The sequence below is a fragment of the Macaca thibetana genome, chromosome 3, assembly GCF_024542745.1.
Source record: "Macaca thibetana thibetana isolate TM-01 chromosome 3, ASM2454274v1, whole genome shotgun sequence".
Lineage (NCBI taxonomy): Eukaryota > Metazoa > Chordata > Mammalia > Primates > Cercopithecidae > Macaca > Macaca thibetana.
In genome coordinates, this window is record NC_065580.1 from 113,640,098 (window position 1) to 113,665,473 (window position 25,376).

At 44.0% G+C, this 25,376-nt stretch overlaps 2 protein-coding genes across 8 annotated transcripts in view; one reads left to right on the top strand and one right to left on the bottom strand.

Moving 5' to 3' along the window:
* PSMA2 (proteasome 20S subunit alpha 2) overlaps positions 1-25,376 on the bottom strand; it is a 617,132-nt gene that overhangs the window by 393,356 nt on the left and 198,400 nt on the right. The window lies entirely within an intron of this gene.
* The window catches only part of HECW1 (HECT, C2 and WW domain containing E3 ubiquitin protein ligase 1), a 456,269-nt gene that overhangs the window by 188,840 nt on the left and 242,053 nt on the right, over positions 1-25,376 (top strand). For all 7 annotated transcript variants that reach the window (XM_050783350.1, XM_050783356.1, XM_050783351.1 and 4 more), the window contains 2 exons: positions 11,935-12,259; positions 20,402-20,509. In XM_050783350.1, the coding sequence (XP_050639307.1) occupies positions 11,935-12,259; positions 20,402-20,509 (433 nt within the window). The remainder of the gene's footprint in view (positions 1-11,934; positions 12,260-20,401; positions 20,510-25,376) is intronic.

Genomic DNA, 25,376 nt, shown 5'->3' on the forward strand with positions numbered 1-25,376 from the left:
CACTCCTGCCTGGGCGACAGAACAAGACTCCGTCTCAAAAAAAAAAAAAAAAAAAAAAAAAAAAAGAGATCATAGTAGCTAAGTGTCCCCTTTCTTTTAACGTTCTTCTAGAACCCAGAGAAACTTTGGACTGAGGCAATTCCTCCACACTCCCAGCCCACATCACAGAGTCTTAGTGATCATTCCTCCATTGCTGTCAGAGCTGAATATCATATCCCATTTTTTTGTTTTGTTTTCAAAATGGAGTTGTTCCTTTCTTTTACCATTCCCCTGAATAATTGCTAATAAAGCAATATGACACTCATCTAGGTCACCTGATTTGCTGGTTTTGATCACAGGGATATCTTGATGCTGTTGGACTTTTCCCCATGGAGCTCTTACTCTGTTAGACAAGTGTCCATTCTGCTGTGGCTCACTTGAAAAGCAAGGCTTTGTCTTTGCTCCTTTGTGATTTATTTCTTCCATCAATGTTAAGAGCTTGATGGAGCTTGGTGGGTTAATTATCCTTAAATCTCCTTATCCTTTCAATTCCCCCATTCTATCCTAAATCACTACAGATAGGCCTATTCTATACACATATTGCCAGTTCTTCCTTATTTCCTTCCTCTTCCAATAAGAATCTCTTGATGTAAACCACCTCTGCCAGTCCTCCTTTCTCAGCCTGGTGCTGAGATGGTGCAGCCTGGTGTGGCTAAGGTGTGTGGCAGTCAGAATTGGAACTGAGTGACAGAGCTAGAAAGAGCACAAGAGTGGGCAGAGTGATGACCGGGAAGGAACCTGGGAAGGAACGTGCTGCCTGTGGCCCCATCTGAGATACGAACTGGCTTTGTCTCCCTTCAAGGGTGGAAGAGGAATAGGTATGAAACGTGGAAGGAGCGAGAGATGCCTTTATATTGCCAGTATAGGTATGAAATGTAGGAGAGAGAGATGCCTTTGTATTGCTAATGGCCATGCCTGCTTTACTCTTCATCACTGCTCTATGTTGCTCTCCTAAATGCTCTGAGACCTCAACACTGAATTTATATCAGACATGGCCGTGTTCATCCGGGGCACTTTGATCACAATAGGAAAGTGCTGCTGCTGCTGATTCAACCCCACTGGGTACTGATGATGGGCATTATGGTTCATAACCCCAATGACTGGCACACTTATCAGAGCTGCAGTCCAAGATGGGGCCTTCCTCTGGCCTGATGGGTGATCTGGAAAAGCAGGTACGATGACCTCCCACACTGAGGTGAGAGCTGCACACTGTCCCTGCACCTGCCCAGGAGCCACCCCTGCTAGTTCGGCAGTAACTTCTGCCAAGGTGTCCCTTGTTTAGACTTGAGGGTCCACTTGATCAGTAAAGCTTCTCCCTGCATGTAGACCTTGGCATTCAGGAGAGCTATACTTGGGCTCCCCAAGACATAGCAGCTCTGTCCGCCTTGCTGTACCCCTCATTGCTGCAGCGTGAAGTTTCTAAAGTGAACAAAACCTCCGTGGCCCCCCCTCTCCAATGGAGGAGGTCTTATTTCTTGGTGTGCCATGGGAGACCCCTTTTGCATACTTCCAGCTGCCCTCAACACTGTCTGGCAGGCAGCTAAGAGGAGCTCTGCTGAATCTGGAAGCTTGGCATGCTTTTAGTAAAGACATGCTTTTACACGAGAAGTTCCTTCTGCTTAGATTGGATTTGCTTCAGCTCTTGCCCCTTCCTTCCAGGTCCAGCTTCCATGTCCTCCCATCTGGGAAAGTAGTCCCAGCATCTCTGTCCCTCCTAGGCGGGACCGTGCCCACCACCCCATCATTGCCCTCACCATTGTGTCACAGTTGACTGCTTAAATGTCTGCCTCCTGTACCAAACTCTCCAAGGCTATGAGCACTGTTTAAGTCCTCTCTGTATCCGTACTCAGCACTTAGCACAAGGCCTAGTACACACTAAAGACTCCATCTACATTTCCTGATTGACTGGGCTAAAGAAAGAAAGAAGAGGTCAGGTGCGGTGGCTCACACCTGTAATCCCAGCTCTTTGGGAGGCCGAGGCGGTTGGATCACTTGAGGTCAGGAGTTCAAGACCAGCCTGGCCAACACGGTGAAACCTCATCTCTACTAAAAATACAAAAAAATTAGCCAGGCATGGTGACACGCGCCTGTAATCCCAGCTACTTGGGAGACTGAGGCAGGAGAATCTCTTGAACCTGGGAGGCAGTGGTTACAGTGAGCTGAGATCGCACCATTGCCTTCAGCCTAGGCAACAAGAGCGGAAACTCTGTCAAAAAAAAAAAACAAAAAAAAAAAGGAGGGAAGAAGACCAAAGATAGGATTTACTTAAAAATAAACCCAACTATGCTGGGTCCAACCACCCAGGGGATATAAGAATTTAAACAAGAGCATCTTTACAGCACCTTGAGCCTCCACAACAAATGATAACATGCTTTCGAGCATTAATTTCAATGAGGATACAAACTCAGTGCTGCATCTGAAACCCTCCTAAGTGTATTTCTTAGAGCTGTACTCCCTGTCTGGCCCCATCACCTCATAACAGGCAAATGAGGACACGACTATGAATGGAGGAGGAAAACACACACTGGCTTACGCTCTCATCAAGCCTGAGGCTCCCTCCCGAGCCAGGCAGCTCAGGCAATGGACGAGGCAGCTAACAGGCCTCGGGGAGTCTCAAGGTCCACTTGGGGCCCTGCTGCTCCCCTGCTGCATGGTCAGGGCAGCCCTTCTCAGGCTTCAGCTTCCCAGTGAATAAGAGGAGGGGTTGGCTCAGAACCCTCCCATGAGTGTCATTGTGGGATCCTGTGTGATTCACGGTATTGTGGGTTGGCTTTTGGAGACTAGACTTCAGCCAAGCAGGTGGTGGTGCCCTGGTTATGGGAAGAGACACAGTCACCCCACTCAGCACAGCGCACCCCCTGCTGGGCTTAGGGTGGAGTGAGGCTGAAGTCATCATGGGGGCTCCTCACAAATGCCGGCACAGGGCCGCCCCGGGAGGATGATGTGGCCGGCTCACAGCAGCTCCACCTCCCTTTCTCTCCTGTATGGTCCACAGGGCCCCTGGAGTCGGGCACCTTGGGCCCCTGGAGCCACACTATGGTTCTGGGAGGTGAACACATATCCTTTTCCTCTGCAGTGTCAGTAGGTAAAGAGGAAACGTTTCCTCTTTCAATCAGGCTAGTGCCTTCCTGAGGAAGAAACGGTATTTCCTAACATTGAGAAGGGGAAAGTGGGTCTCTTTCCCACATCTGTAAGTTCCCATTCATTCTGTCTCTGTGTCTTACACACACACACACACACACACACATACACACACACAGGAATACCACTTCTCACCTTTCCTTTCTGTGTAAACCAGAGGAGGTGCTAAATATTATGAACAGGAATTTGCCCCAGCTAACCCGATGAGGCCCTCCTGCCTGCCACCTTCCTCCCTCTCCCATGCCCACAGCCGCCTGCCCATTCCTCTGCCCATACAAACCGCCCAGATTTCAGCAACTTCGCTGCTGAACACCTCCAAACAGAAACCTCCCAAATAGCCCAGAGCTGCACCAAGCAATTCCAGACTTGAGCAAAGCAGTGAAAGGTCTGTTTGCGCCCCTCCTGGAGCCTGGTTTCTCTTACGTGTGCGTGAGAATGGCGTGTGAGCAACAAGGAGCAAGACCACCCCACTCCCCGACCCCCCGCACCTGCCATCAAAGGGCTGCAGAGTCAAAAGTGGGAGGGGATGTCCAACTCTCACGCTTATTGGTGGGTCTTTTTTTGATGTGCGATAAGGCATCATGTGTTCCTAAAATAATGTGCCTGACTGTCATTTTAACAAGTTCCTTGTATTTTAAATCATGACTTCCTATGTGGATATTATCTGGCTTGCCTTGATTTGCTTATTAAAATTTTCTCCCCCTAATGTTCCCTTTCAGCCAGCAACGAGTGGGATTTTATTTCTTTTTCAAAGAAAAGAAGCCCACACAGTTTAGTTTATGTAATTCTGTTATATTCTTCCACACAATGGCCAGCACGAAAGAAAGCTTTTTTAGCACATGGCTTTGAGGCTGAAAACACAAATTTAGGCACAGGTTTCAGGAACAGGTGTCTGGGAGCTGAAGAGTTAGATAGAGATGGTGGCCTAGCAGCCACCTCCCACCCTACTCCCTTACGCCTGACAGCGGGTCAGGACCACCTCACAGCCCCTACACCCGCCCCTGTCCCACAACATCCCTCATACACAGCAGTTCCCAAGCAGAGGTACAAATGGGTAAGCAGCACTCAAATCTCAGGATGCGAGAGGGAGAGGGGGACCCGGGGGCAGTATTTAATCTCATCCCAACACTTTCTTCTTCTTTGACAGGTGATGAAGGCAATTCCCAGAGAGGTGGAGCCCTTATTTTTACCCTAACAAATTGTTTTCCTTAACAGTGGTGACTCAGAGGAAATGCGTGGGCTGCAGTGATTTTTGTGATCTCTTGTGCCTGCCATTGGGTTGGGTAGGAGGTTTCTGCTTTTAGACTGTTAGGACCAGCAGGGCCCAGCAGCGAGTAGAGCTCTGGATAAAGCTGCCCTGGCCTTGTCTCTGAACCCTCCAGCCCAAGCCATCCCCACTTCTCCTGTGCTGCCTCAGGGATTCCTGGTGCTTCTATGCTGGTCCTGTATCCGGACACCTGACCCATCCCAATGCAGTCCAGGAACCAGGAACTCAACTCGAGCGATTCTGGGCACCAAGCCTTGTGCTTAAGGCAAAAGAAGTGCTTAGAAGAGTTCCTGAGCTCAAGGAGCAGAGCCCCATGTCCAGGTGCCCCCCAGCCCACACATTACCCACACATGCATTCATTCATTCAACACAGTTATTTATTTATTTATTTATTGACTGATATGCAGTCTTGCTCTGTCACCCAGGCTGGAGTGCAGTGGCGCAATCTTAGCTCACCGCGGCCTCTGCCTCCCTGGTTCAAGCAATTCTCCTGATTCAGCCTCCCGGGGTAGCTGGGATTACAGGCACATACCACCACACACGGCTACTTTTTTTGTATTTTTAGTAGAGACAGGGTTTCACCATGTTGGCCAGGCTGGTCTCGAACTCCTGACCTCAGGTGATATGCCTGCCTCAGCCTCCCAAAGTGTTGGGATTACAGGTGTGAGCCACAGCACCCAGCCTCAACAGAGTATTTACTGAGCATCATCTGCATTCTTGCCAGGCACTACTTTTTTTTATTTTTATTTTTATTTTTTGAGACGGAGTCTCCTTCTGTTGCCCAGGCTGGAGTGCAGTGGCCCAATCTCGGCTCACTGAAAGCTCCGCCTCCCGGGTTCATGCCATTCTCCTGCCTCAGCCTCCCAAGTAGCTGGGACTACAGGTGCCCGCCACCGCGCCCGGCTAATTTTTTGTACTTTTAGTAGAGACAGGGTTTCACCGTATTAGCCAGGATGGTCTCGATCTCCTGACCTCGTGATCCACCCGCCTCAGCCTCCCAAAGTCCTAGGATTACAGGCGTGAGCCACCGCGCCCGGCCACCAGGCACTACTTTTGCTGGAAATGCAGACCTGAAGTTGCTAGGCCGGGCTGCTGTCTTGGTGCCTGCCGTCTAAGTAGAGGGGACTGACAGAAAATAAGTTGACAGGTAAGGCAGTTTTAGACAGAACATCTCATTCAGGCTCTGATGGAAATCTCCATTGAGGCCAGAGAGGAAGCTGCGGGACTGAGAACAGTCACTGAGTTCAGAGTGGAAGCTTCAGGGTATAAGCGTCTCCTGGAAGTGACTAAGCCAGGTAGACTTCGGAATGTGGTCAGAAGGCGACACAGCACAGTCGCTAAGTCCCTAATGAACTCTCTTCCTGCGATGACCTTGGCTTTTGTCAAAGCCTTGTACCAGGAATCTGCCACTATAATCGTGATTAAAACTCTCTTAAGATCTTACTCACCACATTTCATTGTGTTTCCTACAGAAAGTCTAAGATGAAACATTTTGTTAAGAACTTGGAGGAAGAAAAAAGTCCTTGTATTCTGATCATAAGAACTAAGCTTTCCTTTTATCTTCTTGGCTGCCAAGACGCTCAGAGAAGTATCTGAATTTCAATTACTGCAATTCTGTCCTTCTGTTTTATAATTTGGAGAGAATGCTTAAGAATGATAAAAGTGCCCTCTTATAATCGTCCATACACAGGCTCAAATCCCCATTTCCGGCCACACATGGATGACCTCAGAATTTTTATTAACCATTCTGAGCTGGGTTTTCTAGCAACCTGAGAATAGTGAAACTTGATACTGTTGTTGTTGTTGTTGTTGTTTTGGGGGGGACAGAGTCTCATTCTGTCACGGAGTGCAGTGTATGATCTCGGCTCACTGCAACCTCCGCCTCCCGGGTTCAAGCAATTCTCCCTGCCTCAGCCTCAACAGCTGCGATTACAGGCGCCCATCACCATGCCCAACTATTTTTTTTTTTTTTTTTTTGAGATGGAGTTTAACTCTTGTTGCCCAGGCTGGAGTTCAATGGCGTGATCTCAGCTCACTGCAACCTCTGCCTCCTGGGTTCAAGTTATTCTCCTGCCTCAGCCACCCAAGTAGCTGGGATTACAAGCATGTGACACCACGCCTGGCTAATTTTGTATTTTTAGTAGAGACAGGGTTTCGCCATGTTGGTCAGGCTGGTCTCGAACTCCTGACCTCAGGTGATCTGCCCATCTCAGCCTCCCAAAGTGCTGGGATTACAGGCATAAGTCACCATGCCTGGCCTTGATAGTGTTTTAATGAGATATACAAAATTTCACTGCATAGAGCAAATGCTCAGAATTATTTTATTTTTGTCTTCCTTCGTATCACTACTTCCTGATCTCTGTCTGTTTTGTATTTTCCTATTTTATTATATATTTCTTGGGTTGTAAATTTTCTCAAATCCTTTGTAGAAAAAGACAAGTTTTGATTTTTTTTTTTTTTTTTTTTAAGTTCCATTACCCTCCTGGTGTCATAACAAAGCCGAGTGCAGGATAGCTTTGAGCAAGAAGCTGCAGGCGTCTTCTTGATCAAAGTAAAATCTGCTCATGGACTAAAAAAGTATTACGTTCTTTCTTCCAACTAAATAATGCCAGTTTCTATAACCTCGTCTTATATACTTTAATGAAGCTTCCTTCAAGGGCTGTGTATTTCACTAACAATTTTTGATTCCTTGGTGTAGAGGCAATTTTTAAGAGTCATTTACTCTATTATAGACATGCCTTTGTCTGCTTTCTTTTCATTTCTGAGATGGCACTCACTCACGGCTTTATACTGCAAGACAGAAACGCTATTAATGACTTAGTTAGATAGAAACTGACAGAGCAGAATCTTTTGTCTCCAGGTTCTTAAAAAAAAAAAAAATCGATACATAATAACATGTTCCATCCCTAGAAGTGATGATTTTCTGCTTTTAAGATTCTGGGTTTTTTTACAGGTTTTATTTTTGTTAATGTGCTATACTCCATGAGAATATCTTAAAACATATTAAACCCACAAGGCCTGTTCCAAGATTAAGAAAAAAAGAAAAACAACAAAGAGCATATCACTTAATTCAAAACATTTCAACAATTACGATGTTGTTTAAGTTGGAAAGTAAAACAAATAAACACAACATTGGTGGGTCCTCTGCTACAAATAGGAAGAAAAAAAAACCAGCAGATGGTATTTACTCCCTATAAAGCAGGGCAGTTTGTACAGTGTATTTAAATTGCTCTCAGAGGCTCACTCATCAGACCCACTTTTTCAAGGGTCAGCTAAAATCTATGCTTGACTTAGCCCGTAACTAGGGACACGTGATTACAACCAATAACTGGAAAATTACAGTGATACTGAAACTATTGCTGATATTCTTGTGGTCCTCCTATCAGTTCCTATTGTTTATCACCAAAGGGAAAAGAAGACGAAAGATACTTGAGTTATTAGTGGGTTGGAGAAAAGGCTGGGAGAAATTTAGTGATATCCACTGATTTCCCATACATACAGAGATCGGGAGGGCCACCCTTTGCAGAGAGGAAAAAGAAAGGAGGTCTCCTGGTGGGGAGATCTGCTTTAGAGGTTAGGAAGAATGGCGGAGTTGTAAGACATTGGAATCACTGTCTAGGAAGAGAGTGGCCTTTTATCCAGGGCTATTTAAAAACAGGACAGAGCTTCATCTATCTCCCACAGTTCAGATGTGAAGAGAGAATGATTAAATTGCTTCTTCCAGCCTGATGAGTCTATAGTATATGCTAGAAACACTTGTGAATGCCTGGGAGAAACATAGCCACAAAGGAATTGCATGTTAAGCAATCAGCTTTATCCACCTGCTGTGTTCAAGAAGCAACTGTTGACGTTTGCTCAATGTGCTCACCACAAACCAAAACAAAATAAAATAAAAATGGGGTAACTAGGTGAGGGATGGATGTGCTAACTAACCTGATTGTGGTAATCATTTCACTATATATATTACATATATATATAATATATATTTCACTATATACAGTGAAATATATATACTTACATATTGTATATAATATATATTATATATTTCTGTCTATATAATCTTCACATCGTACACCTTAAAATCATGCAATTTTATTTGTCAATTATACCTCAATAAAGCTGGGAAATTAAAAATAAAAAGGAGCAACTGTTGTGAGTCTTTAATAAAAACCTGTTTTGGACATGATGGAATATAATTTTAAGTTCACCTCCTTCCTACATAACTTTGTGTTCATATCTTTATTTTCTTCTCTCTATGTACCATCTACTACTAAATTATCATGCCTTTCTGTATTTTTTCTTTTTTTTTTTTTTCTTTTTTTTTGAGACAGGGTCTCACTCTTGTTGCCCAGGAGTGCAGTGGCACAATCTTGGCTCACTGCAACATCTGCCTCCCAGATTCCAGCGATTCTCCTGCTTCAACTTCCCAAGTAGCTGTGATTACAGGCACCCATCACCATGCCCGGCTAATTTTTGTACTTTTAGTAGAGACAGGGTTTCACCATGCTGGCCAGGCTGGTCTTGAACGTCTGACCTCAGGTGATCCGCCTGCCTCAGCCTCCCAAAGTGCTGGGATTACAGGCCTGAACCATCGCTCCCGGCCTTTTTATCTATTTTTATAAGCCATCTTAAACCCTTTCTGGAACGAGAAGGGATATCATTGAATAAAATAATTTCTATAAATTAAAGCTTTGGGGGTTTTTCGTGCCAGGAATAATGCAAGGTACAGGGGATATACAGAGGAGAAAACTTCACAGTGTGGGAGTGAACGTGGACAGATCAACTAGCAACAGTACCTAAGAATCCCTGCAGGGGAATGGGATTCCTGTGCATCACAGAGCAGAAAGTTCCACTTTTGGGAATGGGAAGGAGGCAAGGAGCGGTTACAGCAGAGTTGGTGCTGGAGCATAATTCTGACGCAGAAGTGCAGATCCTGCCTGCAAGTAGGAATGGGGAGGATGTGTGCAAAGACAGGGTGGTGGGAGAGGGTGGGGTGCAAGGGACAGCTTTGAGACTGCCCTGCTTATCCCTGGCAAATGTCATCATTCCAATCCAGTAATTGCTGACAAATGTCTTCTTTAACTAATGTTCCCTTCTCTACCTTTGCTCTCGCCGTGTGGACAGTGATCACTGCCGTAATTTGACAGTTTCAGGAGAGTTCTCTAGTTTCCAGGGGATTTTAGTAAAAATGCAATAGCAGAATTGTTGTCTTCAGCAAAAGAGAAACACCCTATAATCCTTTTGAGGCCCTGATGGAAACCACATACATAAAAATCTTTATCTTAGGCTCTTCATCATTAATGCAGAAATATCCTACTCAGTCGTAAACCTTACAAATAAAGGAGCCTCTCCCCTGAACACCGGTCTATGGAGCACCTTTACAAATACACTAGGCTGTTTAACCCTTGGTACTTTGATTTTGTAAGAAAACCTGAGGGTTTCTTGAATTTAATGCATGAACTTAAGAGTGAGGACTCTGGGGTGGCGTGAAGGAAGCCTGTTCAGTGACGGAGCCTGGCTGAGTGCCCAGGCCCTATGTCTCAGTGAGGTTTCCTTCCTAAAGCATTACCAGTAGTATCTTAGCAGGAGATTTTTATTTATTGAGCACGTACTATACTAAGAACTTGACTTGCACTGTCTCATTAAATTCTGACAACAGCCCATTTACAGAGGAGGAAACCGAGGTCCAGAAAGATTAAATTGTCCAGGGATAGATCCACAACTGGGAAGCTGGGAGGTGTTGCCTCAGCTTTGATTATGGTCTAACTCATAATTATTTTGAATCTCCGTAATACTATAAGATGGTATTAGTCTACTTTAAGTGGACTAATAAGTCCGCTTATTAGACTATTTTAAGGGAACTAAACAAACCTTGTGCTGTTGCAGCAGCCTTTCTGTTCTGGGGATTTTACAAAGGTCTCTGGTCAGCGCCTCCTGGAGGGGTGTCAGTTTACTGAGATCCTCCCTGAACTGCCCAGAATAGCCATGGTGCCTTGAGATAGGTGGGTGGTTCCTGCTTCCCTGGTCTTCAGCGCTTTGCCTGTGTTCCTGAGAGGAGGGACGGTTTCCAGGCAACACCATGGTCCATCTATTTTCATACTGCTATAGTGACAAGCATTTTGAAAAAATAAGAAACATGGTCCCAGTAGGGTGATGAGATGCTTTTTGCAGTCTGGCTTGCCTGCCCGTCATAATTCTACAGCAACCACCAGTAGGGCCAAAGGAATTCCAAACAGGAGACACAGATGAGTGAAAGGGCCTGCCTGCCCCATGGCCATAGAGGACCAAGACTCCGAATGCCAACACTGTGCTTTCTCAGGCTGATAGACTTTTTACAACATCCTGGTCTTAGAGGATGGAGAAAGTGCAGGCCTAAATTACCGCTAACTATGTTGATGTAAGTGAAAGAGTACACTGTTGCTGTAGTCTGCTCATCATGGCTGGTAAACAAAAAGTCAATAATTTGCATTTGATTAGGTGCATAATAAGTTACAGTTCCTGGGATCTAAACTTCATGAGTCAACACTTTTTTAGGCCTTAATCTTTTCTTCTTGAAAACTACATATGGAACAACATGAACTTCAATAACCAGGACCCCCCAAAAATGTTCATTTAAACGCAATTTTAGTATACTTTGATGAAGTCAGAATCACCCTTGCTTGTTTCAAAAACCAATCCTCTGCGTGAGTTCTATCTGCTGCCCGTCCTTCTGTGTTTTCAGAGTTATCTGTGCCCAAAACGAGTTATTGCTCTGCATCGGCTTGGCTCATTTTAAGTGCTCAAAGTTGTAAACAATACAAAAATGCATCTTTTTCTCATCAATGTTTTCTACACTAACACCGGCTCCAAGGGAGATACAGTCCTCTGAGATTGGATTTTATTGAAAATCGTGGTGTTCAAAGCGTACTAGGATGTTTGAAATCCTTCACAGAAACTTCATACAGCCCAAAGGCATTCTGTAGAGTGAAAGATTGTAAATGGAGGAGTGACTGCCTCTCCCAGCAGGGACCACTTCTAATTCTGGGCTGTGTGTAGGGACCTGAATGCTGCAGGGATCACTCAGAGGTTAATAATGATAATCGTCGTTTGCCTTAAAGAAGGATCAAATCAGATCCAATGTAATTGACATTGGAGAACTCGAGGGATGGTGTTTGGTTGAGGAGTAGTCACACCTTCAGGGTCGTTCTACACATCCCAGTCCTTCTGGTATCAAGTGGGTTAAAGCCAGGAGAGGCAGAGACTCCAACAGAGCATGGAAACACAGGACACCCTGGTGCACTCGTGTTTTTGTTCTTGCTGTCCCTGTGTGAACCCAGAGCTGCAGCCTTTGTCACGAGGAAGATGCTCTATGCCATGTTTCAGATCTGCCCAGCAGGGCAGCTCACTCACAGCGCGTGTCTCCCAGCACATATTTCATTTTCCTGTGATGACAGCAACTGAGTGGCCGGCGTGCCCTGACCCTGCTCACTGTCTCTTTGCTCCCACAGAATCTGTACCAGAACAGGTTTTTAGGCCTGGCCGCCATGGCGTCTCCTTCTAGAAACTCCCAGAGCCGACGCCGGTGCAAGGAGCCTCTCCGATACAGCTACAATCCTGACCAGTTCCACAACATGGACCTCAGGGGCGGCCCCCATGATGGCGTCACCATTCCCCGCTCCACCAGCGACACCGACCTGGTCACCTCGGACAGCCGCTCCACGCTCATGGTCAGCAGCTCCTACTACTCCATCGGGCACTCTCAGGACCTGGTCATCCACTGGGACATAAAGGAGGAAGTGGACGCTGGGGACTGGATTGGCATGTACCTCATTGGTGAGTAGAATGTGCCAAGTGTATTATTCATAATTCACTTTTACGTATGCTGTCACATTTTAATAAACCTACAATATAATTAAAATATACAAGCAACTGTGTTATATGCCAGATTCTAACACACTGAAGACCACTATTGCATGACCTTGTTTTTCTGCAAAATGGATAATAAGTCCTCTCTTGCCATCTCTATTCCATGAAAGAAAATCATGAGATATAGCAGAGTGAGGTGTGGTTAAACACAAACATCATTATCATTTGCAACTATAGAAGCTCTTCTACTTATGAATAAGTTAATATCAAAGCCTGTTTTTAAATCTATGTGCTTATAAGACAAAGTAACACCATATGCCCAACCAATGTAAGCACACCTACATGGAGGTCATTTCACTTCAGTTTCTAGCATAATCTTCACCAGCTCTTCCAACATTCTTACTGCTTTGTATTCAACAGACAAGCTGGGATTATACATACAGGCATACAGGCATGGTGCTGGAGAAAGGTGACTTGCCTTACTTTAGGTGGAGATTTATTAAAAATTTTGAAAGTGCCAAAGTTGAAAGTTCACCAGAAGAAATTGTTCTATGTGAATTTTCTCAAGTCTTTGCAAACAAAACAAGTTATGCAAATAAGTTGGATGCTGAGGCAATTATTTTTATGAAAGTTTCACCATTCTCATGGATTGGTTTTGAAAATCTTGTAATTATGAAAACCAATTTAAATGAAAAATGTATTTCATCTATTTTATGTGATAGAATCAGCTGTCATGGAAATTGATGTGTTTACCCAAAAGTCAAGTTATAATTGCTGGAAGGCCACAAGAGTCAACAGATTCAACACCAGGTCCATCCGAGGCCAGGCCTTCTGTCTTCAGGCTGTGCAACATTTGCACATTCAGACACACAACACCAGATTTAACATCACAGAAAGTAATGGATTGTTACGAGTAGTTTACAACCTGGACAGTTTTTCTGATAAAATAAAGGGGATCTTATCTGACTAACTAGTTCTCAGGGAAATATTCTTGGGTCTCTTAAAGGTTTTTCCATCAGCTTGGTTAGTGTGTTTATAATACACACATTAATGTAAAGATGGAGATGCATACATTGTTGAAATTTTTACACAAATAGCTGTGACTAGCTAAACTAGATTTCCAAAAGTTAAAATTCAATTTGTTTCTGAAAAACAAAAATCGTTCTTGAATAAAAGTAGATACTATCCGTCAAGAACAGAGATTGCAAAATAACAGCCCAACGAGCATTTTTTTTTTTTTTTTTTTTTTTTTTTTTGAGACAGAGTTTCACTCCTGTTGCCCAGGCTGGAGTGCAATGGCACGATCTCAGCTCACCACAACCTCTGCCTCCCGGGTTCAAGTGATTCTCCTGCCTCAGCCTCCCAAGTAGCTGGGATTACAGGCATGTGCCACCACACCTGGCTAGTTTTGTATTTTTAGTAGATGGGGTTTCTCCATGTTGGTCAGGCTGGTCTCAAACTCCCGACCTCAGGTGATACACCTGCCTCAGCTTCCCATAGTGCTGGGATTACAGGTGTGAGCCACTGCCCCCGGCCACATATTTTGTTTCATTTACATTGTTTTGTTTTAAATTTGATTGATTATCCACACTTAAAATGTAGAAGTTTCAAGTTGAAACCCAACTTTCTAGCTTCTTTCACAAAAGCCTCCAATTTGGCAGTCTAAGCCTGTGATACCATACGGTTCTAATCAGCTGGAGTTAAGCCTCTGGACCCTCCCTAGGCTGGCCTGTGACCTTCAGTGTTGCCACAGTCCCCTCCCACCCATTCTGACCTTCATCATGAATGTTTTTTGTTTAGCACTTGAGGTAATTAGGTTTAGCTTCTGAATCTAGGGTTTTGGTTTGGTTTGATTTGGTTTTGGTTTTGGTTTGTTTTTTGGTTTGTTTTGGTTTGGTTTTTTATTGAGATGGAGTCTCATTATATTGCCCAGGCTCAAACTCCTGGGCTCAAGTGATCCTTCAGCCTCAGCCTCCCAAAATGCTGAGATTACAGGCATGAGCCACCATGCCCAGCCCAGATCTAGTTTTGAGTCATCTCCTTACAAGGGCATCTTCCTGCAGCTGATGAGTGCCGATGCTATTCCTCAAGTTAGGGACCCACTGGAAGAGAAGCCTGTTTGGGGAGAAGGTAATGAGCTCAAGATGGAATTACTGAGTGTCGGACACCTGAGGGACGTGCATCCACAGTGAATGAATGAATGGGTCTGAAGCTCAGCCAGGGATCCAAGCTAGGGTTGTAGATTTGGGGTAACAGACATCTTGGGGGTGGATAAGCTCACTCTAGTGCTGTGTACAGAAAGAGAGCACCAGATAGTCACAGTGAGAGAGGGGCAGGGGAGAGGCAGACAAGGAACTCAAACAGAAGAGGAGGAGGTGGTGAAGAGGCAGGACAACTAGGAGACTGGAAAGAACAAAAGAAGAGGGAGATAGAGGAGGGGGTGGGTAGCTGTATCAGGTATTACGAAACTCCATGAATGAATAAGATCTGGTGTTAACATGACATTTTGACTGAGATAAAAGTAACCACAACTCATCATTCTAGAACCTTAATTTGACAGTTTGTTATTCTCATTGTAGCTACACATATATAACTGTGAAGTTATGTAATGCAAAATGCCAACACTTTCAATGGCATAGCATTTCAAAAATAACTTCCAAATCCGAAATTGTCTGTGAATCTTAAAAGTCAATAATGTGTAAGTCCTTAGTAGCTTATCTTCCACATTTGCCGTGCTTTGCCAGAGATCAAATCAGAGATCTAGGCCGAGAAATGTAGAGACAGTGATTTCATCTCATCTGTCATTTCATGAATGAGGAGATGTCAAGTCAGTGGCTCCCACAGTCGCACAGCTGCCTCCCCTGGCTCAAGACTCACGCTGCCACAGGACTAGCACAGCATTGTGGTGCAGTGTTGGGTATGGGCCGTGGCACATCAATGTGCCATCAAATGTCCAGGAGAGGCCAGGGTTGTGATGCTTTCAGCATGGTAGGACTTCTAGAGCTCTCAAAGCAAATAGGACTGTTCTGCCATAAGAGGGGGAAGATACCTGGATGTGGAGGGTGAAGTGTGGCTGCTGATTTATGGAACCCAACTCTTGAAGAATTAAAGTTTTTCCTTTACATCAGGCACCCTATTAGAATCTAAAAGAGCAGCGGCTGTATTTCTCAGTTAAGGCACAAACAGAATTCGTGTGTCCAAAGAAACAATGTGAAGGAAAGGCCACAGAAGGGGAGAAAGTGGTATTGATTTTTAGGAGCTCCTCTATCACTTTATGCTTAGAGTCCCTGCTTCTACAAGAGAATGGAGCTTCTACATCATTGGCTTAGTAGTAAGAAAAACAAGTAGATTCTCCCCATATCTCCCGTCCCATTATTATTATTATCATCATCATCATTATTTTGAGATGGAGTCTCGCTCTGTTGCCTAGGCTGGAGTACAATGGCATGATCCCAGCTCACTGCAACCTCCGCCTCCCAGGTTCAAGCGATTCTTCTGACTCAGCCTCTCAAGTAGCTGGGATTACAGGCATGCACCACCACCCCTGGCTAATTTTTCTGCTTTTAGTAGAGATGGGGTTTCATCATGTTGGCCAGGCTGGTCTCAAACTCCTGACCTTAGGTGATCCACCCACCTCAGCCTCGCAAACTCCTGGGATTAAAGGAGTGAGCCACCGCACCCAGCTCTGTCCCATTATTTAGTGAAGTCATGGTCCAGCCACAGTGGGAGAATACTCAGAGATATTTTCCCAAGATTTGGTTGTCCGAAAGCCTGAATTACTCTGAAAAATGGAAGCCATATCTTTTTTCTGATGCATGTAGGAGACCTGGGTAGCATATTGATTCTCTCTTTTAACCAGTTATAGGCTCACTTGCTTATTCCACTCCTAACAGCAATAGCGTGTTTGTTATCCACTCTTCTATTATAGATTGTGGCATGGAAACCATAGCTACAATTTTTATTTTGAAGACAAATCAAGAGAAAATATATTACTTGTTTCTTAAGCATGTCTGTTTCTGTAAGCTTCATTAGAACTTTCTGATTAAAATTTTAATAATCCACAAAGATCCTTTTCCTTTCTCTATTATAAAATGAGGAGCAGGTGGTAGGATTCTACACAACAGAGGAAATGCATACCACTCAGAAAATATAATCTTTTCTTGAGGAACTGATCTCTACATGTTCTGTACAAAATGTACGATGACAAAATCTTAAACAGTACTGATGTGAGCTAGTGCTTCAAGTTATTATTAATGGTTTTACATAGTAAGTATCACAGGGATTTGCAATAGAGGGCCCTATTTTTAGCCCAGATTCTAAGCAGAAATAGCTGCTTATTAGATGTTGGACACCGGTCTAAGATCACTAGCTGTATTAGCTGAAGGAATCCTTTCAACAAGATTTTGAGGTAGGTACTTATAGTATTTAATCCCCATTTTGTAGTGAATGATTAAATCAACTGCCTAAGATCACATAGTAATGGTAGATGTAAGCTTCCTGCCTCAAAGGGGATGTAATATTGCTCCCACAAAGAGGCTTCCATCATGACAAGAATGCAGAAAATAACCGCCTCCTTGTAGAGAGCCCAGAGCACCCATTCCACACTGATGTGGAGAGTGTGGCTTGGCCACAGCATCCATTCCAGTTCTCCTCTCCCCTCCTCTCTCCTCCCCTCTCCTCCCCCTTCTCCTCTCCCCTTCCCTCCCCTTCCTTTCCCTTCCTCCCCTTCCTTCCCCTCCCCTCCTCTCCTCTCCCCTCCCATCTCCTCCCCTCTTCTCTCCTCTCTCCTCTCATCTCCTGTGCCTTCCCCTAGTGCAGAATCTGATCCTCTAAATTTACATTTCCCAGACTCCTGTGCAACCACGTTCTGGATGCAAATTCGATTCATTTAGCTGCACCCGTGCAAGATCCGGAAGGTGAATATGTGAAATGTGGGGATCCTGCTCTTGGGCCTGTGGCTGCTACAAGCATGGCCTTGAGAAATGGAGCTTTTCTGCAGCAGTGTCCCGAGTCTACTCTCTAGCTTCCTGGACACCAACAGGCAGTGGAGGTGGGGGCAGGCAGTGACCTACTCCGCTTGCCACTGGCTGGTCACTGTCTTCGCGGGTGGAGAGGCAGCCACCATGGCCTGGACAGCAGCCTTCTGCTCTCCAGATTGCAGTGACTGTACTGAGCAGTCATATTCAGCAGGTCCCAGGGCAGCCCTTGTGAGTGAGACAAAGGCATCAGCATCGTTGGAGAGCCAGTTAGGCAGTTATCCTGATTCCAGAGGCCCTGCCTAGAGTCCACTTCTCCAGCCCTGAATTCCCTGTATTAAATCCCTTTCTGCATAAAATATGTAGACTGATTTTGGATTTCTGCAACTGACCCTGTCAATGCATTTTGATTCCTAAGCAAAGACTAGTAACTTTTCTAACAATTCGTAACAAATGCCTGTGGGGAAGGGTTTGACCTCTCAGCCCAGATGGCCCAGGCAAGAATACAGACTATTCTATTTTTCTTGCATGATATTTGTGATTAAATGTTATTGTTAGTGTGAGGGAAGGGGATGCTTACCAAGACTAGTGGCCAGTCCTTTAAAATGTATTGTGTTTAAATGTCTACAGCAAAATATGTTTTTCTCATTAATGTGTGTGTGTGTGTGTGTTTTGCCATCCTCATCATCCTTTTCTGATTCTTCCCACCTCCCCTTCATCCTTTTCTCATTCATGTTCCTGTGGTTCCTTGATAATTAATCCCCTTTTGTACATTCTATATTCTAATGAAATTACCTGTTTTCTTGAATAAATCTCCAAATATATTAGAAACTCCCTGAGAACACAGACCGTGTCTTGTTCACCAGTGTATCCCCAGGGTTTAGCACAATGTCTGGAACAGAACAAAGTACCCAATACCCATTATCTCATGCATGAATGAACATCCTTCTTCCAGGTATTATTGTCTATAAATCCCACCATGACCATTAAAGGGAATATCCAGTGGTCAGAGTAGAGAAATTCAGGGAAATACCATCCCTTGGAGAACTGCTATAATGAGACAAATTTCTACCTGGGTGTGAGACTTGTTATATCTGTGCTGAAGACCCAGGGAGCTAGCAAAATATTACGCCTTTTTGCAGAAATGAGGCAATTACTGTAAAAGATGTATTATGCAATCTTCTTGGTAACCCAAACAGGGCTGTGAGCACACACTGTGAATAAAAAGACAGGCAAATTTTGCAAACAAGTGATTTTCCAAAGGATACAAACAGTTCTTATCAGTAATGAGTGTTCATTTGCCCAGTCATTTTTTTTGCCAGAGAAGGGGCAGCCTAAAATGTGCAATCCACATAGCAGATTACAAGTACGCTTACAGTTATCTCATTTAGTGCTCCCCTGTAAGACTGAAGTTATTACTACTCCCCACTTTGCAGATGAGGAAAGACTGTAGAAGTGACACTATTGGCAAATGGCACAAAAGGCCTCAAGAGCTGGGCCCTTTGGCTTCAAGCTCAGTGGTTTTTGCACTTCATCTCTGCCTGTTTTCTCAGTCCAGCCAGATGCAGCATGTGAACCACAGGGTATCAGGAGAGAAAAGGGCAATCATGAAAAGGGCTCTCTGCAGAGCTGGGGCTCTGGGCCTGCCCTCGGGTGCCCTTGCCCAGGTTGTCCCTCCAGCCCCTACAGTGGATTTGGACTCTCAAAACTTGGTTTTCTCCATAGCCTCAGATCCATCTAGCTCAAATTATTTCTGGTGAAGTGGAAACTACAAGGGCTCCATAGAAGATCAGGGTAAAAGTCATATCCATGTCTTAGTCTGCACAGAAAGTGTGGGGTCTGGAACCAAGAAGGTGACAGGCAGCTTGGTATTCTCAGATCTGTCCTCCCCAAGAATGCTGCATTTCTCTCTGGGCACTGGTTTTAAAGAGGACATCGATGGGTTGCAAAGTGATGAGCAGAGAACAGCAAGAGGTGAAAGTGCACAGTCACCCAGAGCTCCTCCCAGGCCTCGTTTCCTCCCTCAGCGCTCTCCTGACCACCCCCCACCCCACCCTCTGGCCTCCTTCCTTGTCACTCTCTATCACAGCACCCTGTTCTTTTCCTTTCTTTCTTTCTTTTTTTTTTCTTTTTATTTTGACGAGACAGAGTCTCGCCCTGTAAACAGGCTGGACATGATCTCAGTTCACTGCAACCTCCACCTCCCAGGTTCAAGCAATTCTCCTGCCTCAACCTCCCAAATACCTGAGATTACAGCTGCCTGCCACCACGCCTGGCTAATTTTTGTAATTTTTTTTTTTTTAATTGGAAACGGGTGTTTCACCATGTTGGCCAGGCTGGTCTCAAACTCCTGACCTCAGGTGATCTGCCCACCTCGGCCTCTCAAAGTGCTGGGATTACAGGTGTAAGCCACGGTGCCCGGCCTCCTTTCCATCTCTTATCACAAGTTACAATCAAACATTTATTCCTTTGCTTAGTGTTTACAGTCTGTCTTCTCCATTGTTTGTAAGCTTTGGTTCAGAAGAGACCATACTGGTTTTGCCCAACACCACAGCCCTTGCACCTTCCCCAGCATCTGGCAGATGGTTGGATTTCAGCTGCTGAATGAACAATGAATGCATGAGTGCATGATGGATGGATGGATAAGTTCACGGGTGCGACCATGTGTAAGGTGGTGGTGATGCCCAGGTGGGAGGAGAGACGATTCGAGATGGAGTCCATGAGAACCAGACCCCAAATGGAGACTTTCTTTATGTCTCGCCCTCAGTCTCAAATTGGTTCGTAGAAGCTTTAGAAGGAAGATTTTCACACTGAGCTTTCACACATGGAAGAGCTATTTAAAAGTGAAGTGAACCGCAATAGCGGTAATTATTTCTCTGTTTCTGGAGGTGTTCCAGAACCAGCTAGATGATCTCCTGCCAGAAGTGCTATGGGGTTGGGAGGAGATCCCTGCATAAAAAGCGTTTGGTCCCAATGGCATCTTGGGATGCTTCCTGCTCTCTGATTCCAGGTGCTTTCTCTCCTGTTGAGATGGAAGCAGCATTTGTATCCTTTGCTTGTTTTCTTTTATTTCCCTAAATATGCTGTTGACTGATATGTTTCTCTGCTCTGCTTTCTTCCTCTGGGAATATAGATGAGGTCTTGTCCGAAAACTTTCTGGACTATAAGAACCGTGGAGTCAATGGTTCTCATCGGGGCCAGATCATCTGGAAGATCGATGCCAGCTCATACTTTGTGGAACGTGAGTATCTTTATCATTCTTGTGGCTTGGCAGGCATGGATGAAGCAGAATTCAACTGTTTCATTATTCGTTCTGCTGCACTGCCTCCACTAGGAAATGGGCCCTCTAAAAAAGAGGTATAGATTTAAAGAGATCCTTAAAAATATGTTCAGTAGTAAGTGGTCAGGTCTAGGGCAGTTGGATAAAAGTCACCCAACCAGCCCAGAGGGCTGCCCCTTTAATACCAAGGAAGAGTTGATTCCTGTTCATAAGCCTCTGGACTTGGGACACTTTGGCTCAGGTCCCTTAACTTTCACTCCATAACTCCTCCGGGGGCGTCTCCAGTGTAGCCATAGTTAGATCAGGTCTTCTCAACAGGCATCCTGCCCTCCAGTTCTGCCTTTGCTTGACCCAGTCCTTCAAGGCTTCCTGCCCATGGTCCCAGTCTGTCAGTGATTTTCCACATTTCGCTCTGACTTTTGGCTGTAGCCACAGCTCCTCTGGAGGGCTGTGAGACATTGGTACTGCCATCCTATTTCTTTGATTTTTAATCTACTGACATTTCTGAATATATAAACTTGCTGTCATGTATCTTATGTATATGTTTTCTAAAATTTTCTTCTGCCTTTGAAAATAAATCATTATCAGAGTTATGGCAGGCTTTTTTCATGGGTCCCCATACTCGTGTATTTCTTATTGCATGAGGAAATACCTAGATGGGCTTCATGTATAGGTATTTCCTACATACGAAGCTCAGATTATGGGCTTGACATTTGCCAGTTGAGGAAATGCACAGCTTACCTTCAGTCCACAGCTGCTTCTCCTCCACTTGGGTATGGAGTGATTTCATGGACAAACTTCTTCATGCACTTTCTGGTTCTTAGCAGATGTTCATTCAATGTGGCATGTCAGAAAGGAAATGGAGTGGTCTGTTATTCCAGCTATCCAGTTCTCAGAGGAAAAGATGCATGGCTAGGAATCTGAAGTTATCCATTGGCATTTAACTTGTGGTCCAAGAAAAACTATATCCTCAAGTATATTTTGCTTTCATTTTCATTCACTTTTATTTTTATTCACTCCCTTGACAAATGTTTTTGTAAGACCTACTATATTCCAAGGACTACAGATGTGAAGATGAAAGTCCTGGTGTCTGTCTTTGAAGAAACTTATGGTATCTCTGCTCCCAGCGATGACACCAATAGCTCTTTTTTGTGTTGGCTCATGCAGAATGAATAAACAATGAGGAAATTTTTATGCTATCAGGGTGTAGAGGGAACATGATTTTAGAAGATACGGTTTCTGGCTCTTATATTTGAGATTGGCGTCATAAAACTCCCAGCAAGAGAATTTCTTTTCTTTTTTTTGAGACAGAGTTCTGTTCTTGTGGCCCAGGCTGGAGTGCAATGGCACGATCTCGGCTCACTGCAACCTCTGCCTCCCAGGTTCAAGGGATTCTCCTGACTCAGCCTCCTGAGTAGCTGGGATTACAGGCACCCGCCACAATTTTTTGTATTTTTAGTAGAGACAGGGTTTCAGAATGTTAGCCAGGCTGGTCTCGAACCCCTGACCTCAGGCAATCCACCTGCCTCGGCCTCCCAAAGTGCTGGGATTACAGGCGTGAGCCACCGCACCTGGCCAGAATTTCTTTTCTTTACTTATCTCCCTGGCTCTGGCTTTTCTCCTCTCTAATCCATGCCAGGAAAAATCCCTTAAACCCAGTTCTGCTACCATCTGCCCCAAAGCTCCATGGCTCCTCTTTCCTACTGCATCGGCTGCAATCTCTCTACTCAGCTGGCAAGCCCCAACATAAACTCACCCTCAGCCCACAGCCCTACTTCTCCATCCTCCCCAGCAGACACCCTTCACCCTAGTCATGCTGACCTCTCCCATTACCCAACAAATAGCATCATTCAGCCTAGGAAATATGGGCTTGTTTGGGGTGTAAAGATGGCTACAGCAAGTGGTACCTAATATAAACCTCCTAAATTTCAATAAGAATGGAAAGGATACAAACTTGCGTGAGTAATGATTGTTAGACATAATAATCAAATGTGTGCACAAACCTACAATGGAAGTTTGGTAAGAGAGGTTTTTCTTTCTTACTAGGTACCCACTTTTTCCCTTTGGGTTCTAATTAATTGAAAAATAGACATAAGAACCCATTTTAAGGTCACAGTAAAGTAGCAGTTCTCAATGGTGCTGGCACAAACACAACTTGCAAGTTTTTATCTTTTTAAGTCAGGAAGATAAATATTAAGGAAGAGGAAATCTCTGGATGGTAATTTCAATATACCTGACTCAGTCTCAAGGGGCAGTGACCACATCCCATAAAGCCACATCCCTTCTACACTTTGATACTATATGATCTCCTGACTGTCTCCTCATTTGCATGAGCCAACACACTAAAAAAGGGGGAATTTGTGTTGTAAATTAATCCAGCCCTAGTGCCATTCCCTTCAAGGCAATTTTTAAAGATTTCTGTAACATATATAGAACATTTCTTGTATATTTATTCCAAATAACCGTTTCACATAATTGTCTTCATGGGCAGTATGAAAACACACTTTAAATATTATTAGAAAGACATCATAGGCCGGGCATGGTAGCTCACACCTGTAATCCCAGCTTTGGGAGGCCAGGGCAGGCAGATTGCTTGAGCCCAGGAGTTCAAGACTAGCCTGGGAAACATGGCAAAACCCCATCTCTACAAAAAATTAGCCACATCTGATGATGTGTGCCTGTAGTCCCAGCTACTTGGGAGGCTGAGGTGGGACCATCACCTGTACCCAGGAAGTTGAGGCTGCAGTGAGCTATGATAGCACCACTAAACTCCAGCCTGGGCAACAGGGTGAGACCCTGTCTCATAAAACAAAAACAACAACAACAAAAATACATTATAATATAAAATCAGCTCTTTATAGTACATAAATATCAGCATAATTGAATGAAAGCATATTCAAACTTGGTCAAGTAGCAGCATCCTATAAAAACAAATGGCTTGACCGTGAGCCATGATGCATGCCTGTAATCCCAGCACTTTGGGAGGCCCAGGCGGGCGGATCACTTGAGGTTAGAAGTTCAACCTAGCGTTTCACTCTGGCCAACATGGTGAAACCCTGTCTCTACTAAAACTACAAAAATTAGCCAGGCATGGTGGTGTGTGCCTGTAGTCCCAGCTACTCGGGAGGCTAAGGCAGGAGAATCACTTGAACCAGGGAGTCGCAGGTTGCAGTGAGCCGAGATCACGCCATTGCACTCCAGCCTGGGCAACAAGAGTGAAACTCTGTCTAAAAAAAAAAAAAAAGGCTTGCAGAAGGCATATTCCAAATAACTAAAAATTGAACACTTTAGATAATGACATTGCAGAAATGTTTTTGTGCAGACTTGAGAAGATGCTGGTCCTCAATATACCTGTTGGACTAGCAATGTCCCAGTGTTTTGGGAATAGCAACGAAAGTGAAATGGGAAAGGCAGGTATTTACATTTTGCAAATATATCAAACTAATGTAGTATAATTTGTCAAAAAGTAAAAATTTATCAAGACAAAGCTTGAGTTTGCAAATGATTAGAGTATTAACTCAAGGCACATATATTAATATAAATAAAATAAAATGCTATAATGAATTATAGCTTTAGGAGTCTGAATGCATTAAAATTGTATATAAGATGCTATATAAATTTATATGTTATGTGAAATAATGAGTGTTTTAAAAAATGTATGATTGAGAGGTGCCAAATTAACAAGTAGGGAGAGATGGCTCGACGAAACATTCTGATATGGCTATCCTTCCCTAACACATCCAAGCATCAAAGCGCTCTTGCTATAATAAAAATACAGAATCCCAGCCATGATCCAAAGGGTTACAGAAGCTTCTGTTACAAACTAAAAATAAGACTCTTTGCAGTCTCCCGGCAGTAATAAACACAATTAATCTAATTGGTAAATTATACTCTCTTAAAATTAAAAATAATTTTGTAAACATTAAACATTGGCCAGATTTTAAACATCGAAGTACAACAGAAGGTCATTCTTTCTACCTGGGGATTAGATTAACATAATAAAATAAAATGAGGTGTTCCTTTTATTTTGGTTTTTATGTTTCCCTTTATTTTTTCCTTTTGTTATTTCTTTTTTATGAGAGTGGAGGTATATTGCAGATGACCTGAAGTCTACAGTGTTCTAACAGCACTTTTCTTCAGGGATAATGATTCAATTAGAAGTAGGTAATTGCTATTGATTTGTACAATTTTTAATGGTCTGATTAAATCAGATTTTGAAAGTACCATCAAATTAGGAATATTTTAAACAAATATTTTCTACACTCTCCAAGGAGTAACATACCTGATAAAAATACTAAAGAAAAAAAACCTGAATCGTTTCTTATTCTCTGGCATAATTTTCCTCTAGTGGGCACCTGCCTATTTGACCGTAGTATCAATGGCTATAACATGAGAACTGTAAAGATACAAACTTCAACACTGACAGAAGACAGAACTGGTGAAATTTTAAGTTGACCCATCCTGTAAAATCATATGATACTGTATTATTGTAGTAACTCAATTATCGTTTTTTAATACATGCATTTGAGCTCCGCTGGCCCGTTCAAACCTTCAGAGGGAGCTAGCACAGTCATTGTTCATTGTGTACTTTGTCAGAGTCCTTCCAAATCAGGGCTTGGATTGCCCCAGAACACTGAGATGAGGTGATCCTGAAAAGAGGGTATCCTGTCTTGATCTCTGGTCCAGATCTGCTCTGTGTACCTCCCTGTTCATCCAATTTTAGTAGGAAGAACTGGGCAGTGTGTCTGGAGTGACCTCTGCTTACAGCAAAGAGACCACTGCCAAAGGGGCTGCCCTTCTCCCCCGCCCTTGTGTTGTCGTCACTGTC